The 18562-nt window shown below is 45.4% G+C and overlaps 2 protein-coding genes across 2 annotated transcripts in view; one reads left to right on the plus strand and one right to left on the minus strand.

Moving 5' to 3' along the window:
* Positions 1–608: 608 nt before the first annotated feature.
* Positions 609–8270, minus strand: GCM2 (glial cells missing transcription factor 2). The gene is made up of 5 exons (XM_046006110.1): positions 8181–8270; positions 3353–3605; positions 3109–3221; positions 2533–2658; positions 609–1599 (listed from the first exon to the last, which is right to left on the minus strand). The coding sequence occupies exons 1-5, from the start codon at positions 8268–8270 to the stop codon at positions 661–663; spliced, it is 1521 nt and encodes a 506-aa protein (XP_045862066.1). The 3' UTR covers positions 609–660.
* A 1722-nt stretch (positions 8271–9992) lies between these two features.
* SYCP2L (synaptonemal complex protein 2 like) overlaps positions 9993–18562 on the plus strand; it is a 114556-nt gene continuing 105986 nt past the window's right edge. The window contains exons 1-5 of the mRNA XM_046006111.1: positions 9993–10075; positions 12491–12640; positions 12731–12998; positions 16232–16369; positions 16790–16909. Of these exons, the coding sequence (XP_045862067.1) occupies positions 9993–10075; positions 12491–12640; positions 12731–12998; positions 16232–16369; positions 16790–16909 (759 nt within the window). The remainder of the gene's footprint in view (positions 10076–12490; positions 12641–12730; positions 12999–16231; positions 16370–16789; positions 16910–18562) is intronic.

Here is an 18562-nt window from a genome sequence, read left to right on the forward strand (position 1 = left end):
TTTTTTAAGAAATCACTCAGGAGATAAGATTGTAAAGATTTCTTCCTGAAACTATTTTGACAACCTCTTAGGGCCAGATCAGGATTTGTAAAATTCCCTATGGTCAAATGAGAAAGGGCTTAGAATGATAACCAGCACTCGTGGCTTCTACCCCAGTGAATTTAGCTTATTAATCATGATGCTACCCAACTTGCTTATTTGTTCATTTGGGTGAGTCACATTTCAGACCTGATCCTATGTTTAGTGCAGTAGGGTTTTTTTTTTCCTTGAAGATTTTATTTATTTATTTGTTTATTTATTTATTTATTTGAGAGGGAGAGAAAGAGAGAGAGAATCTCAAGCAGACTGTGCACCGAGCCTGGAGGCTGACATGGGGCTTGATCTCACAACCCCGAGATCCGGACCTGAGCCAAAATCACGTTGGAGGTTTAATTGACTCGGGCACCCAGGTACCCCTGTAGGGCAGTAGGTTTTAAAATGCTGTGCCAAAATTTCCCTATACGATCTAAACATTCCAACCCACAATTTTCTCCACCGATCAGCATTATTCTAATTATACGTCTGCTAGATCAACTTCCCAGCTCAAACAAGAGATGGCTTCTAGTCCACATTTCCCTACACGCATGGACACCACTATTACATTGTGTCCAAGACAATTGTTCAAAAATCCTCATTGTCATAGCTAAAGAACGGACCAGCCCCATCTGAATAACTGATTGCAGACCCCAACCTTGGTGGACACACATCCCAAGTCTCTGCTCCATCTGTCCTGGAGGGAGCGGACTCTTGAGGAAAGGCCAGCATGGGTCTGATGGCTCTGCAATCACCTGGAATTTTCAAAGGAAGTGACCCTGCTGGCGAGGCTGCCCTGGCTACTGAAGCTGGGAAGTCCAAGCTTTCCGGATAGATGGGCAGAGAGATGTTTTCAGAAGCATAGTTACACCCTGAAAGGCTCTTCCCTTCCTGTATGCTGTTGCAGTATCTCAGAGCAGGGGGCTGGTAGGCCTGGTAGGACACTTTGGTGGTGGTGGTGATCACGGTCTGTAGGGCTGGAGCACCTGCCGAGGGAGCTGACAGGTACCTGCAGGGAAGCTCTGAGTTATAATACGGGTGAGTGGCCACGGCCTGGAGCTGTCCATGGTCAGGTCTCTCCCCAAGGCCAGGTGCTCCAAGAGCTGCTTTCCAGCCGTGCTGTTTACTGGTGAAATCAAAGCTTCTCTCAAAGCTGCTGTAGGAATTGACGTTATATTGCAGTGCATTCAGACGAACCCAGTCTGTGTCATTAGAGATGCTGCTGGAATTTGGATAATGGGCGGGATGTGGGCTTGAATTTGTGTAACTAGGACCTGCCAATTCATAGCTGCAAGGTGGCCTAGGCAAAAAAATTCTCGGGTTTGGATATTTCTGAAAGGGTGGCATTACGTCTCCTTGGAAGGTGGCTAGGTCACAGGTAGCTTTGTAAGCCTCGGAGCTGGGGAAGGAAAGGCAAGGCTGCCCTGGAATAGGGAAGCCAGTGTCAGCAATTACATCAAACTCTTCTGGATTTTCCAAGGGAGGCATGTTGTTGAAATGTCCACTGTTGTCTTGATTCTCTCCAGCCTGAAAATGTACATATATATAAATTTTTATTTGTAAATTAAAATGTAAATTACATGGGTGCCCTCCTCTGTAACAGTAGCCAACCAACAAAATAAAATCAAATTTCCAACGGGCCAGTTGTGTGTTGTGAGCACCGCATCTGCTCAGGTACGTGATTTGGGCACAGGACCCAAAGGCTGAACTTGAGCTTGCTCAGGATTGATGAATTCCATACTGCTGACCGAGGAGAGTTCATGGCCGCCGGGCAGGGTGGGTCTGAATGCCAGATGGCTCTGTGTTTCTCATCCTATGTTCATAATAACCAAGTCACAGGAGCCTGATCCAGACCTGGGTTCAAACCCTGACTCTGTCCCTCAGTAATGGAGCAAGTTACTTAACCTCTCTGAACCTGAGATTCCTAATTGTAAAACTTTCAGTAACAACCACCTTCTCTTGTGGCTTTTGTGATCATTTCATATGTGAAGCTCTTAGCCCTCACATGCCTGGCACATAGAAAGCACTCGAACACGTTTCTCTCATCCCTGGACTAGCACAGCCAGCTTGGCGTGCTTTGGCTGAAACCAGAGCAAGTTGCCCCAAGAGGTTTTATTTGTTCTGTGTAAATAACGCGAAGGATGGTCTCAAGAAGGCACTGTTAATGCACTGTTGGTACGCACAAGTTTCTCTCTTTATTAAAACCCAGTACCTGTCCTTGTATCAGGCTGTTGGCACACATCCTCACCATCTCATTGACTAGAGATAGTTTGCTTTTTTTAAGAAGAAGAAATTAGGAACCCTATCCAAAATATGGATTCAGTGACATTTTGTGGGAGATATAATTTTCATTTAAAATAAAGACTAATTAATTTATGACATTCATATTTTACATAATTAGCAATGTATTTTGTGATGAAAATGAACAAAGACCACAGTGTCATGTTAGCTCCCCATTACCTCTGGTTCTCGAATTCTCTTTCTCTGGGGTTGGTAAAAAGAGGCCATTTGTCTCTTGATGGCACTTCTTCTAGCTTCCGTCTCTGATTTGCTCTCTGGTCTTGGGTGATCATGCACTCCCTTGGCCTGCGTTAATAAGGAAATAAATCAAATACTTATTCTGCTGAAGGAAGTTGGCAATGTTTGTCAAAAACTGATCGTCAAGAAAACAAAAACAAAAACAAAACTGATTGTCTCTCCCAAGATCTCGGGTTGTTTTTTGTTTTTCCAAAATGACAGAGAAAAAAATTATTGAACTCATAAAACAGCACGGATAATAGAAATCTTAAAAGATCATCTAACAATCTTTTCCCCATATTAACTATAACTTGGCTTACTATCTGCCGCCCTTACAGAACACACAGAGGCAAAGCTCATTCCTCTGGTCTGGGTAAGGCTCTGGGAGCTCCAGTCCCAATGTCAGACCACAAAACTCTATTTGGTTTAGTCCAGGCTTCTTAAGGCACATGGCAGGTGGTCCCGTCCCTGTGGTATGATGAAAATACCCACCACAGACTGTGACGTCCCCCCACCTACTTGGAAAAATATCGCGTTGCCATCAAGCCGCCAGAAGTTGGTTACCGGGTATCCGCTGTGCCCTCGACAGGGAATCAACTCCAAGGCCGAATGACAGTTGGGACACGCCTTCTCTGCCAAGCCAGCGGGAGAGAAATATTAATAACAACTCGGACCCCATGTGCTTGTGAAGGAAGAAAGGGGACATTCCTTGGGAACAGGGAACTCGGGGCCACAAGGCCACCCCACGGGGTCCGGGCCTCACTCTGCTGCTTCAGGCGTGCCTTGTCGCAGATGGCAGGCCGCAGCTGCAGGCGGGAGCCGTCGGGCAGGGCGCAGGCCCGAGCGCACACCACCACACCCAGGCACGACTTCTTGAGGATGTGGCCGTTGTGGTTGTTGGTGTTGCGCATGGCCCAGCCGCTCAGGTGGCGCTGGGCCTTCTTGTCGTCGCTGCGGTAGATGAAGCGCACATAGCCGTCGGGCCACTCGCAGAAGCGGTCGAAGTGCGCCGGCTCCTGGAAGGACGGGGCGAGTGGATGAAGCCCAAGCCAGACACCTTGTGCTTTTCATTTTTTCCCAAGCACATTAGAATAAAAACTGGTTATTTTTCATTCCAGAAGTGTCCTAAAACCCACAAACTGTGCCATCGCAAAGTGTCACACGTCTTCTGTCTGTGCCTGCGTTTGTGACCACTGGCTAGTCATGGATGTTTATGACATTCTTATCTTCTAAATGCTGTCTGTGTACTAGCTCCGCTGGCCTCCATAACTCACACAGACAATAGGTACTCCTATAATGGTAGTTAATCCGACAGAACACAGAGGTCAGAGGGGTTAACTGACTTGTCCAAGGTACAGAGCTAGTAAGACCTGGTTCTAGGGTTTGAGTCCTACCAGTTTGACTCCCGGGCCTGTTCTCCTTACCACCATGGTAGACCACTTCTGGGTACGTTTCAATGTTAAATTGGAAGTGAAAACGTTTTCAAATGAAGCATCAAAGCGCCAGGCTAAAAAGTGATTATAACGCCCTATCCCTGAAATGCGATTCGGTCTGTAAATATCTCCACTTCGGTCCAGTGCTTTTCCTTCTAAAGCTCTTGCCCCTACTCCAAACCTGTCGGTTGCATCAGCAGTGATACCCAGAGCAACACGAGAGAGAGAAACACAGCTTCCCTTGCTCCTCCCAACTTATCTCTCCCAGGTTATAGGAGCATGGTGATGAAGGACTTAGCCATCAAGATCAACCCAAGCACCAGGTGGAACCGGCTGAGCCCTGGACCTCATCCGAGAGCAATGTGGAGTTTTGCACTTCTCAACAAAGAGCCGCATGGCTGAAATAGCAAGTTTTATCTACAACACAGAGCACTGCTTCAACATCCATCATTGGTGGTCTTGCCCATGATATGCGTTATCTATACTGCAATGTCTCTCTTCTATAGAAGTTTAATATAAAATTGCCCTTTATGAAACACTTAATACTTAGCCAGTACTCTCTAGGTCAGGGGTCAGCCCTAGGAATACAGGGCCCAATCCAGCTTGTCTTAGTACAATCCACAAGCTAAGAATGACTTTTATGTTTTTTTAATGGTTGGGGGAAAATCCAAAGAATTCGATTCCATGACACATGTAAATTAATCTAAAATTCAAATTTCAAGACCCATGAACACAGTTGTGTTGGGACATGGGCATGCACATCTGTCTGCATATTGGCTATGGCTGTTTTCCATCTATGACAGAATTGGGCTTTTGGCACCGAGACAGTATGACCCGCAAAGCCACATTATGGAGTATCTGTGATCCTCATGACAACCTTCCATGATGGGCATCCATACTCTTATTTCATAGATGAGGAAGAGTAAATTAAAGAAAGAACTTTCTAGAGTGGCATAACTGGGATTCAGACAGATCTGTGGCAGCCAGGTGCCACTGGCTTTCCTGATATGATAAAGGCTCAAAAGAGTATTATCACTACTTAATAAGCTGTTTGCAGCTCGCTCTCTCCCTCCACCCCAAGGGCATTCAATCTAACATTGGCAAAGCAAAATTATTCTCAGTTGAGATATTTGCAAATGACAGTACAGACAAAAGGCCAATATCCAGGATCTATAAAGAACTTCTCAAACTCAACACACACAAAACAGATAATCATGTCAAAAAATGGGCAGAAGACATGAACAGACACTTCTCCAATGAAGACATACAAATGGCTATCAGACACATGAAAAAATGTTCATCATCACTAGCCATCAGGGAGATTCAAATTAAAACCACATTGATAGGGGCGCCTGGGTGGCTCAGTGGATTAAGCCGCTGCCTTTGGCTCAGGTCATGATCTCAGGGTCCTGGGATCGAGCCCCGCATCGGGCTCCCTGCTCCGCAGGGAGCCTGCTTCCTCCTCTCTCTCTCTGCCTGCCTCTCTACCTACTTGTGATCTCTCTCTCTCTGTCAAATAAATAAATAAAATCTTTAAAAAAAAAAACAAAACCACATTGATATATCACCTTACACCAGTGAGAATGGCCAAAATTACAAGACAGGAAACAACGTGTGTTGGAGAGGATGTGGAGAAAGGGAACCCTCTTACACTGTTGGTGGGAATGTAAGTTGGCATAGCCAATTTGGAGAACAGTGTGGAGAGTCCTCAAGAAATTAAAAATAGAGCTTCCTTATGACCCTGCAATTGCAATACTACTGGGTATTTACCCCAAAGATACAGATGTAGTGAAAAGAAAGGCCATCTGTACCCCAATGTTTATAGCAGCAATGGCCATGGTCGCTAAACTGTGGAAAGAACCAAGATGCCCTTCAATGGACGAATGGATAAGGGAGATGTGGTACATATACACGATGGAGTATTATGCCTCCATCAGAAAGGATGAATACCCACTTTTGTAGCAACATGGACGGGAGCGGAGGAGATCATGCTGAGTGAAATGAGTCAAGCAGAGAGAGTCAATTATCACATGGTTTCAATTATTTGTGGAAAATAAGAAATAACACAGAGGACATGGGGAGATGGGGAGGAGAAGGGAGTTCAGGGAAATTGGAAGGGGAGATGAACCATGAGAGACTATGGACTCTGAAAAACAATCTGAGGGTTTTGAAGGGGCGGAGGGTGGGAAGTTGGGCCAGGCCTGGTGGTGAGTATTATGGAGGGCACGTATTGCATGGAGCACTGGGTGTGGTGCATAAACAATGAATTCTAGTACACTGAAAAGTAACTTAAAAAGTTTTAAAAAATTATTCTCAGCTGGACAATTCAGACTTGGATACCTCATTAGTATTATACATTCTAACAAAAATAGGGTAAATGGGTAATTTTGTTTCCCAAGCCACAGGGATATGGTTGAAATCATTGTTATTACCGAGAGGCATCATTTACCTTTTCTCAAAAATACTGTAATTGCCATAAATTAATACATTGACTTAAGGAAAGTCACAAATGAAATATTTAATGATACACTATTAACCCGAAGTATAAACTAAATGCTGTTTATAAAGTGAGCATTTCAATCCAAGGACCTTAGTAAAATAGACAATTTCCCAGAAGAGAATATTTCATTAGTGTCCCCCTGTAAGGGGAGAGAATCACTATCCTCCATGTCTCATACCAGTTCCCAAGGCAGCGACACTGAAAATGAAGGCACTGAGACCATATTTTTAAGTCAGAGCAAAAAAATGGAGGACTCAAGGATTGGGTTGTTTTTGTTCTCAGGTGTCGGCACATGCAGACAAAAACGCACATCCTGCACATGACAGAAAATCTGGCTGACAGCTTGAGATTGCTATCTAGTTCCACCACTAGATGACAGGTCATCTTGGCCTGAAACGAAGGCATATTCGGGAACTATCTCAAGGTCATACAACCAGTTTAGCTCTTTCTCCTTCAGTCAGCCGGAGCGAGGCTAGGATCCTGTTTTTCCACTTCTATTTCCCAGTGCACCTGCCCTTTTGAGATATTACACACATTCCCTGCTTAAGAACCAGTGTCCCAAAGGAAAAGTAATTCACATTTGCTTGGGAAATCTAGGAAAATGCACAAAAGAGGAGCCATCTTTCTATTATTTGGAAGTGGCTCTTTCCTAAAATGCAAGATTATACTATTATGATGATTTTCTGGAGGGAAGTCAGTGCGAATGAGGTGTCCTTGCTGTGCTATGGTCTACCTTCCCACAAATGGACGATGGAAGTAGCAGACTTTAAAACAAATAGAACAGATTACTAAACATATGTACATAAAAAAAACCGTGCTGATCTCTTTGAAAGGCTACATGACCTTGCTAATGAATTGCTATTTTCTGATTAACATATAAGGCATGTGGTAGTCTCTTTCCCAGTTCCAGACATTGCTGGAAGCTCACCTTTGCAAATGTGTGGGAAGCCACTCCTCTCATCTTCATACACCCAGGACTTCAAAGTACTCCTCAGTTTCTGCCCTAAACCAATATGACCGAGCATAACTGTCCAGCTCATTCCCTGGACTCGGCTCTACCCTACTTTGTTCCATTAAAACAAGACAAAAATAAAATCACCCTAAAAGGAGGTGATCTCCTTGTCATTAGAGAAGTAAGATCAGAAGTTAGGGCCAAACTCCAGATCCCAGAGGCTCTCTTGTCACCTGTGGTCTGGTTAGCATGCCATCCAGGGCAGCCACCAGCATCTGCATAAGTCACCTCAGTCCCGCTATTCAAGATTCGGGCCACGGTGATTTATAGCCGTCTGACAGTTTTGCTGCGTAAGAAGCAATAATATCTACATTCGCTGTACCCTCCTCATAGATTTCAAAGAATGGTTTCTAGCTTGGATAAAGGAAAGCAAGGGGCAGGTGTCCTGTTCTCACCAGATGACTGAGAACTTGAAGCCTAATTGACAGTTCTCCGGACAATTGGTGTGTTTCAGACAAGGGCAAGGAGAAGACACATCACTAATCCCAACTCTGCGGCTTGTGGCGTCCGTCTAACAACTGAGGACTCTCAGGGAGGTGGCGGTTGGAGAGGGGATCTCTCCTCAGTTTCTGCAAGAACTTGAATGCCACCAGCACTTTTTTGGGTGGACAGAGCCACGTGCGCGCGCGCACCGGGTTTCACGCACCTGAGGCATCTGCGGATCGTTGATGTCCCAACTGAGCTTCATCCCGTAGGGGCACACGCAGTCCGCGTTCTGCCCCACTTCCGCCAGCATCTGCACGCACCTTGCCTGAGCTCCCCGCCAAGGATCCTGAAAGAAGAAAAAAACCTGGATGGGCGAGGTGATGTTTTCCGTCTTATTGGATAGAGATGGAGAGACAGAGACACACAGAGAGACAGAGAGAGAGAATTTATTTAGAAATCCAAAAGTAGCCGAGGAGGCTGTGCTGGAAACAGGGACGTGGGCTCCTGCCAGCTGCCCGCACGTTTATAATGACGCACCCCTCCAGGCTCCGCCTTTCCCCGCTCCTCGCCAGCTCCCACCCTCCCCGCACCGGCGAGGAGGGTCACCCCCGCCCGGACAGAGACCTAGGAACGGAGGGGGAGGTTGACCTGAGCCCTCGGGAAACTGACCAAGATGTCCGGGGGCGAGGATGAGGGTGGGGAGTTGAAATGTCGCATTTAAATAGAAAAAAAAAAAAAAAAAAATTTTCCCCCCTAACCTCTCCTCGCCTCTGGGGTTTCGGATTGCGTTTCGATGGAAGGTTTTTGCGACAGAGGCTTTCCAGCTAAGTCCCCTGAGAGCCGATGCAATTCCTAGGCACTGTTTGTAAGACCCTGGCCGTCGCGCGCCCAAGTCTGGGTAACTGCGCCCGCGCCCACTGGCTTTGTCATAACTGTGGTGAGCGTCCGGGAGTCTGTGCTTTTCTCCTGGGGGCTGGTGGACTGGCGTCCGAAGGAATGCCAAACGTCCCCGTGCGCTCTCGGGTCTGGGTGCACTTGTTTTCCGGAAGGGCGGCACAAGGGAAGTGGCCCAGTGAGACAATAGTCCCTGAAAGTGAACCTGGAGAAGGAGAGGTGAGATGAACTACGGGTATCGGGACGGGGAGGTGGGGTGGCGGGTGGGGGGCTCTTCGGGCCCAGCGCTCATAAGCAGGACATTCAGCGCGCGCTCTCTCTCTCTCTTCCCCCCCCACCCCTCGTCTCAGTTCTCTCTGGGCGTCAGTTTCCTTATCTGCTTAAACAGGGGATGGGGACTCAGTGAGTTCTCAGCAGCCATCCACTGGAAACAACGTTTTAAAGATCGTCTTTATTGCTGTGTTGTGGAAATACCCCCATTCCCTCTGCGGGAGTTTTCTGGAGCCTGGAGGAGCCAGCCACGTGACGGGGCGCAGGATGCCATGGATCCCCCGGGACCGACTCGTTAGGGTTTTTGCGGTACCTGGAGGCGTCCAATAAAACAAATCATTTGACATGACTTAAATCTCTCTGTAGCCACTCTGAGCGGCCGGGGAAGTGTTTTCCCGGACTTTGTTCTCGTGCCTTTGCTCTGCAGGCGGCACGCTTCTGTTCCCAGCCGTATCCAGAAAAGAGCGGCTCCTGAAGGCCAGTCACTGTTAGAGGGGGATGCTAGGACCTGTATCCCTCCAAACTCCGAAGCCCGGCGCGCGCTAGACCTGGGAGTAGCCCAGCACCCTCCGGGCGCACGGACCGCTGCTGCGCGGGACCGGCGGGGTGGGCGCGCCCGCCAGCACCTCCTGCCAGATCAGTGTCTTCTTTGGAAGGCAGAAAAAGCGGGTGCTCCTTAAACCCACAACCCGCGCAGGGTCGGGCCTGGTTAGTACTTGGATGGGAAACCCACAATCTGCGCTAACGAATTGTCCACGCTCGCGGTCCTCTCACCTCCCGGCCAAGGAACAGTCAGGTTTGTTAGGAAAGTTGGCCCAATACTGAGATGCTTTTCAGAGCTACCAGCCTTGGACAGCGGAGAACTCCAATGACGGAAAATGCCATATTTGGGCAGTTTCACGAATTTTCTTCTTTCTCTAGTTTCAAGCTGGATGTTCCTTCCAACCAGAGGTGAAAGTCCACGCGAAAAGAAGGACTTGGTCATCCCCCCAGCCTCTCCTCCCCCAAGTTCCCTTTTTTGAAAGATAGTGTAGGTCAGGGTTTCCGATTAAAATCACTCTCCCGCGGGGCGCCTGGGTGGCTCAGTGGGTTAAAGCCTCTGCCTTCGGCTCAGGTCATGATCTCAGGGTCCTGGGATCGAGCCCCGCATCGGGTTCTCCGCTCCGCGGGAGCCTGCTTCCTCCTCTCTCTCTCTCTGCCTGCCTCTCTGCCTACTTGTGATTTCTCTCTGTCAAATAAATAAAATAATTTAAAAAAAAATCACTCTCCCGTAGTCGCCACGAGGATCGGGGAGGAAACGAAGGGCGTGTCCTCTCTCCCCACAGGAGTTTTGTTAGCAGATTTTCATCATATTAACTGTGTGCGGAAGGTCTGGCCACTCGTGTCCTTCATTTTTTTTTATTCTGCTTGTCTTCCAAATGTTAAAACTATTCACACCTTTCTTTGACAAATACATATTTCGTTAATTGTGATAGGTTAAGATAATATATACTCTAAAATGTTTTAACATAAAAAATAATTTAAAATCACCTCTGAGACTGCAGAGACGTTAATTTTGGGACTTATTGTGAAAATAATAAGGATCTTTCTTGTCTCTATAATCTTGGAATGTTCCTGGAGAGTCTTTACCTTCAAAAATCTAAATACAGGGGTGCCTGGATGGCTCAGTGGGTTAAAGCCTCTGCCTTGGGCTCAGGTCATGATCCCAGGGTGGGGGGGGGGGGGTTGAGCCCCATATGGGGCTCTCTGCTCAGCGGGGAGCCTGCTTTCCCCCCTCTCTCTCTGTCTACTTGTGATCTCTGTCTGTCAAATAAATAAATAAAATCTTTAAAAAGTATACACACATAACAATTTTTAACGTTAAACCCAAATCAATTAATTACATACCTTTTTTTCTAAATGGATTCTAGTCTTTAAAGAAATTTCATTGAGTCGCTGCCATATTAGTTTCAGAAGAATTAAAATCTTAATTCCAAATTGCTCTAAAATTATGTCTCAGTAAAACGTGATAGTAAAATAAGCTAATGGGGTCGGGGCACCTGGGTGGCTTCGTTGGTTGAGCATCTGATTCAATCTCAGCTCAGGTCTAGATCTCAGGGTCATGAGTTCAAGCCACAGTTTGGGTGTGGAGCCTCCCTAAAAAAAATTAAAAAGCTAATTGAAGTGAAAATTTTAAAATAAAAATTAAAAATAGTTGTGTTTTCTATTGTGTTGTCTTACATTTCTTCAGAAAATTTGAATGCATTAGCAACCCTATAGTTTGGAAGGATATGTTTCCCCCCTCCCAAAATTCTGTAAATAATTGATTATAAAGTTTTTGCCTATTATTAAGCAAACTAATTTTATTGTATTTTCATTGTATTCTCATTATATATTTTATTCTGTAAAGTCAAATGCACTTAAACTGTATTTTGATTATTGTTTGTTACTATCCTTCCTTTTTTTTTTTTTTTCCTGTGCTAGTATTTTCTTTGATTCAGAACAACTTTGTATTCATAGCTGGCTCTTCCTTCGTTACTATTTGATACAGTAAAAGCTCATTAATTAAAAAGCAAAGGCAGAAGGCTTTGCATTTGCAAGGCTTGGATGAAAATCAGGAAATTAATGTAAGTATATTTACATGGTATTGATCAGGAAACAGACATCATGATCTTTGAAATAAGTACCATTTTGAACGGAAGGCAGGTGTGTGTGCTGACCTGGGCTGACTAGCAGAGATTCCCGTTCTATTAGGTCTTAATTTGATGAAACAGGTACGTTCTGTAAATGTCTTGACATGAAATACCCATAGTTTGTAATCATAACACAAATTGATTTTTACACAAGGAAAGTTTAGATCTTAGTGGTTTTTTTTTTAAAGATTTTATTTATTTGACAAGAGAGATCACAAGTAGGCAGAGAGGCAGGCAGAGAGAAAAAGGGGGGAAGCAGGCTCCTTGCTGAGCAGAGAGCCCGATATGGGGCTTGATCCTGGGACCCTGAGATCATGACCTGAGCCGCAGGCAGAGGCTCAACCCACTGAGCCACCCAGGTGCCCCAGATTTGTTTGCTTTAAAAAAAAACAAAAACGCAGTCCAATTTATTTTGCCACCGTGTCCACATTAACAGGTACTTAACAGCGAAAACTTGGTCATTAGCACACACTCCAGCTGGGTTAAAGGAAGTAGGTAGAAAACAAGGAGAGTGGATGAAATTATTTGTTTGCTTCCCCTCCCCCCCGCCCCGTTTTGTTTGGTTTTGGTTTTGACTGAGAAGACCATGTTATTGGGGAGGAGAACCCTTCTTTTGTGAAGTCAGGAATATTCTCACAATTTCAGGTCCAAATCTGCTTCCAATTGGAGAAGCTCCCATTTTTGTCTCTATCAGTATCCGGAGACCGAAGACAGCTCAGCCAGCAGTTGAAGGCGGAGAGGAAACTGCGGCTCCCACAGAGGGAGTATCTGTCAGTTTAGAGCTCTGCAAAGAAACAGTGTTTCCGCGACGGTATTCACAGCCTCGGAGGAACCGCTTCCAGGTGTGCGTGCGCGCGCCCAGGTGGCCCGACCAGGACTGCTAATCACTCGCGAGGGTATACTGCGTCTCAGACAGGGGCGGAGTACATTTCAGGTGCGGGGTAATTGGCTACGTCCGGGCGAGGACTGGAGCTCAAAAGCCGCGAGGCTACCCGGGCCTCCGCCGCAGTGGAGCTCAGCTCGCCCGGGTTTCGGACCGCAGAACCGCCCGAGACTGGAGACTGAACGCGGCGCACGAGGGAGGCGCGCTCTGGGCGGGGAGCCTCGGGATGCAGGCGGTGAGCGAGGCTGGGACGGCCGGGAGCCTCGGGATGCGGGCGGTGAGCGAGGCTGGGAGGGCCGGGAGCCTCGGGATGCGGGCGGTGAGCGAGGCTGGGAGGGCCGGGCTTTAGTCCGAGCCCTCTCTGCGGTTCAAGGGGGGCGCACGGATGGGCGGTCCGTCGGCTTCTGGGTGCAGAGGCTGGCGTGTCCCCCCGGGACCCGGCACCTGCTGCCGTGCCCTGACGCCGGCGGAAGAGCTGGGGCGCGGGGCGTGCGGGGTGCGGGCTCCTGAGCCCCTCCACCTCCTTAGGTTTGCTTAGAGTTTATCGGAATTGTTCAGCATGGCAACCAGCCAGGATAGAAACCTCTGGTCCCTTGTCCATAGAAGGGGAAAGAGGAGAACTAATGTTTAGAAGGCTATGAAATCGTTCTTCTCAATTTGCGGCGGGCGTTTCCCCAGCCCCTGCTGCTGCGTAGACGGTGCAGTGACATTAACCCATGTGGGCTCAGACCCGCGGTCCCAAGTGTAGGGGACAAGCGGAGACTTGGGCTACCCGCGCTGTAGATAAAGGTCCCTAAAAGGCCCGCGGCCCCACCAGTGGTCCCACTTCTCAACATTCGTTTAACCAGAATCACTGCTGGTGAAAAAAATAGTAAGTCTGCATTTGGGTCTTTGAATTCACCCAACTTTTCATATTTGTAAATAATATTATAACATGTGCTGACGTTCAAGAATCTTTTCAAGTCCATATAGAAGTAGGACTGTGAGCCCAAGATAGATAAAAAACAAAAAACATATCTTTAGGAGATATTTGAAGTTTATTTTTTTGTGTATTGTACTTTTAAATAATTTTTGGGGTGAAGTGAGCAGATGAGATGCTGTTACTTAATGTAGTATAATGTGTGTGAAAACCAAGGTGCAGACCCAGGGGTTACTCTTGAGGAAAAGGTGTAACGAGCCATTGCTAAATGTCTTGTGAATTCTCCTGTGGCAGTTGTTAATATTTGATCCTGGAAGTTGCGGTAGAAGTCCTGGAGGAGTGTTAAAATTCACTGAAGTCAGAAAGCAACCTAGAGTTCCATCTCACGACTGGGCTTGCAACACACTTTCCGAAACTTCATTTTATAAGCTCTCATTCTAAAAATGGTTCATTTAATCCAAAGCCTTCATTTTTATAGCTGTCACTACAGAGTGTCTATTTTGTGTGACGGTGATGACGACGATGTTTGCTTTGCTACTTGTGATAGTCTGTAGTTGTCCTAGTACTGAAGAAAGTTAAATTATTTCTAAGTAGTATGTTACTTAGACCTATAATTAGTGGCACGAGTCAACAAAGTTTTTGTTCGGGATGACCCTATGATGCTTCATTACTTTAATTTTTAAAACTTGAGATTCATTTCTTGAAGGCATTTTTTAAAACAATCTTTTTGTACACAGGTAGAGGAAGGTCCTTTGCAGTCTGTTAAGGAAGACACTGGGAGTGGACTTGCCCCCGACGCTTTCTATGTAAAGATCATATTTATTCTTTGCTGGGTGGGGAGGGAGAGAGCAGGTGTGTGTGTGCCCTCTTCCTAGTTCTGTGTTTGCTGGCCATCAGCACAAAAGTTCTCAGTTGCTCCAGCCAGAGGCAGAGAAATATTTGCTCCTTCTGCTTCCCTAGTCTCTTATATTCACAGTTCCATACCTTCGACTACTCTACCAATATCTTAGTCTGAACTATCTTGGGCCAGGTAGTATTCTAGGTAAATAGTATTGAACAAAACATACAATTCCTGCCCATAGGGAGCTTACAGCTTGGTGGAGAGCCAAAGAAATAGGTCACTGACCAAAGGGAAGGTGTAGGAAGGAAAGAGGGGATCATCACGGAGAGTGGAGAGCAGAGAGAGACACTTGCCTTACTTGAGTTAGTCCTGGAAGACTGACTTAAAAAGGTGATAATGAAGCTGAGGTCAGAGGGTGATAAGGAGCCAGCCAGGTAGAAAGTGGCAGGAAGAAGCAGTCTAGGCATAGAACAGTCAGTGCAAAGGCCCTGAGGCAAGGCAGAATTTGACTTAAAAAATTTTTTTAATGTAATTTCCCTTTGTTGTTTTTGTTTTTGACTTATTAGTAGGGAAGTCAGGCAGAAGAAGTTGACAGATCAAATCCTGCAGAGCCCTGAAGACCAAGGCAAAGGGTTTGGAATTACTCTGAGTGCAGGGAAGCTAAGTGGAGTTTCAAGCAGGCAGAGGCTTGAGCTTCTGAGAGTCTGAGTGTAAATCTCAGCTGGGCGAGCTCATGAAAGTTCGTAACCTTTCCCAGCCTTTCCATCTCCCCAAATAAAGAATCTGTCCATTCAGGTTGGTAAGGATTACATGAGAACATCTGTGGAATACTCTGGGAACAAAGTTCCACTTAAAAATATTCTGTTCACGTGTTTAATTTCAAATGGTATCTTTCCTTTTAAATCAGTACTAAGAATATGCGCAATACGGAGCTGTATCTAAAATACCTCCTTACGAAAATAATATTGTAGGGGCGCCTGGGTGGCTCAGTGGGTTAAGCCTCAGCCTTTGGCTCAGGTCATGAACTCGGGGTCCTGGGATTCAGCCCCACATTGCATTGGGCTCTCTGCTCAGCAGGGAACCTGCTTCTCCCCCTCTTTCTCTCTCTGCCTGCCTCTCTTCCTACTTGGGATCTCTCTCTCTCTCTCTCTCTCTCTGTCAAATAAAATCTTAAAAAAATTGTATATTGGTAATTAACCTGTAAGAATGAACTGAAATTTTGTAAAATGGAAAAAAATCCTATCTTTAGAGTACAGATACTTAAGGAAGGGTCTGTTCAAATGCATGTATTTAGAAGTAGGTCTTGGCCGATGCTCAGGTGGAAAAAATTCACTCATGACAATTTGCATACTTAGTCAACACCCTGTGATTTTGAAATGCATTTTCTTCAAATTCTGTCATTTGTGTCACTCATAATTTGCATTTTTAGTGTCTTAGAATATCTAACCTTAATAAGGATAAAGTCTCTTCTCCCACAGATATCTGGACTTTAAGTGTAGTTCTAAGTCAGTGGCTCTCCAACTTAGCATGCAATTTGGGAAGCCCTCCCCCGCCTCTTCCGGTGTTTCTGATTCCTAATCAGTCCCCATGTGATGGCCATGCTGCTGGTGGTCCACAAACCAGGTTTTGAGCTTGTTGGCTTAAGACAGCTTGCAGTCATCCGCTAAATGATTTACTGTTCAAGATAGAACTACATTTATCCCTATTAATTCCACACTGAATTATTGATAGAAATAGGACTATGAAACAAATATTCTTGGGGAAATAATTTGCAAACTATTCAACTTTCCAGCTTCAATCACTTATTATTGATGCTTTCCATGATAAAGGATTTCAGAAAATACAAGAGTATTTTCAACAGAGAGAAAGCCGTGTTCCTCAAAAATACAATCATCTTGTGTTCTTCTATCTTGACAGATCCATAAATAAGGCAAGTAAAGTTGATTATGTGTGGGGGGTGGGGTGGGAGGGAGAATACCAGTGTGTGATTATTCTGAACGCTTCCCCATTCTCCAAGTTTTATTGGGGGTATAAGTGACCCATAGCGCTGTAACTTCAAGGGGTATGATACAGTGCTTTGATCGACATGTATTTGGAAATAATGACCACAACAAGTTTATTTAACATCCATTATCTCATAGATACAAAATAGAAAATTTCCTTGTGATAAAGGGCACCTGGCTGGCTGAGGCAGAAAAGCAAGGGGTCATGAGTTCGAGCCCCATGTCGGGAATAGAGATTACTTAAAACCTAAAAGAAAATAAATTTCCTTGTGATGAGAACTTCTAGGATCCACTCCCTTAAAAATTTTCATTGTAAGGTTTTTAACTTTGTGTGGTTTAATACCCAGCAACTGGAGAAAAATGAATTTCGGCATGTTTCGCTGTTGCTGAAATGTCTTCAACGATTCTTCATTGATGGCCTCAAAGAAGAGGAGCCTTTGCTGATTCAGCAGGGACTGATCCCAAAGATAAGGATCTTTTTTTTTTTTGAAGATTTTATTTATTATTTGACAGAGATCACAGGCAGAGAGGCAGCCAGAGAGGAAGGGAAGCAGGCTCCCCACTGAGCAGAGAGCCTGATGTGGGGCTCAATCCCAGGACCCTGAGATCATGACCTGAGGCAAAGGCAGAGGCTTTGACCCACTGAGCCACCCAGGCGCCCCCATAAGGGTCTAGTTTTAATTTTGTATGGCTTTGAGTCATTTAAAGAACTGGAATGAAACCAGTTATCTAGTTTGGTAGTTTGTTCCTTTGCCATCAAACTTGAAAAATTGGTACAGATGCCTACCGCCTTTATCAGCAAACATGAAGTTCAGGATAGGTTGCTGGTATGTGCTGAGTGCTCTGGGAGTCTGCAGGGATGAGCCCGACCTTCCCTCTTCTCCCCTTGATCAGCCAATGTTGTAGTCGCAAGTTTTAATTATTTTAGTAAATTTCACTTGAATATAGTCTGAATAGGAAGTAACTATTATATGCTTCCCCACTCAAAGGCTCCAAAACTGTTAATAGACATGAATAACAAGAATGAATCTGGGTAAATGATCAAAGACTTCGCCTTGCCACAGCCTATTTTTCCAACTGTGAAACTCCGTTGAATCTGAGAAAACAAAGAGCAAAAACATCTTTTGCTTATTCTAAATCAGGCAGTTGTGAACGTTTATCCTGTGTTTTAGGGATTCACCGGAGGATACTGTTACGAATGCTTTGACAATGGCAGCTGGAAGCAAAGCAGAGTTCGTCCAATCTCTTGTTATATCCCTCTTTTCATGAGCATACTTTGCAGCCCTTTTAGATGTTGATTTGTTGGTGAGGAGATGCGGGAAGATAGAGGGGGGCAGGAGAGTGATCTGGCTGGTTCCAAATCCACCCCCCCCCCCACTCTCTGCACTCTAGTACCTGACGTTTAGTAAGACGGGGTCGGCACGCTCGCTTCAGCAGCACATATACTAAAACTGGAACGATATGAGATTAGCATGGCCCCTGCCAGGAAGCAGAGAAAGTCCATTATCTTATGGTTTCACGTACTTGTGGAACGTAATATAACACGGAGGACATTAGAAAGAAAGGAAAAGGGAATTAGGGGAGATCGGAGGAGGGAGACGAACCATGAGAGACTGTGGACTCAGAAACAAACAAGGTTTGGGGGGGATGAGGGAGGCTGGTGGTGGGTATTAAGGAGGGCGTGTATTGCATGGAGCACTGGGTGTTAGACACATACAACAAATCTTGGAACACTGCATCAAAAATGTATTTTATGGTGACTAACATAACAATAAAGTTAAAGTGGTCATAGATGAGTATATAGAATATGATTTTTTCATAGAAGATTCAAGGCTAAACTAAACTGTGGTTCTGGAAGACAAAACAATGGCTAACACTGGTGGTGAATGACTAGAGAGAGGCCCTGGGAAAGTTTGTGGAGTGGGAATGTTCTATATCTTGACATGTGATTACATACTCTATATTACCATACCTAATTTAAAAGATATTATCCATTTAAAAACCGGGTTGGCTCAGGGAGATCTCCCTGTGTCCCACCTCCCTTTTCTTTCTTTTTTTCTTTTTCTTTTCTTTTTTTTTTTGTTTTTTGTTTTTTGTTTTTTTAACTTTAAAATGCCTCT

The sequence above is a fragment of the Meles meles genome, chromosome 5 (genome assembly GCF_922984935.1).
Source record: "Meles meles chromosome 5, mMelMel3.1 paternal haplotype, whole genome shotgun sequence".
Taxonomy (NCBI): domain Eukaryota; kingdom Metazoa; phylum Chordata; class Mammalia; order Carnivora; family Mustelidae; genus Meles; species Meles meles.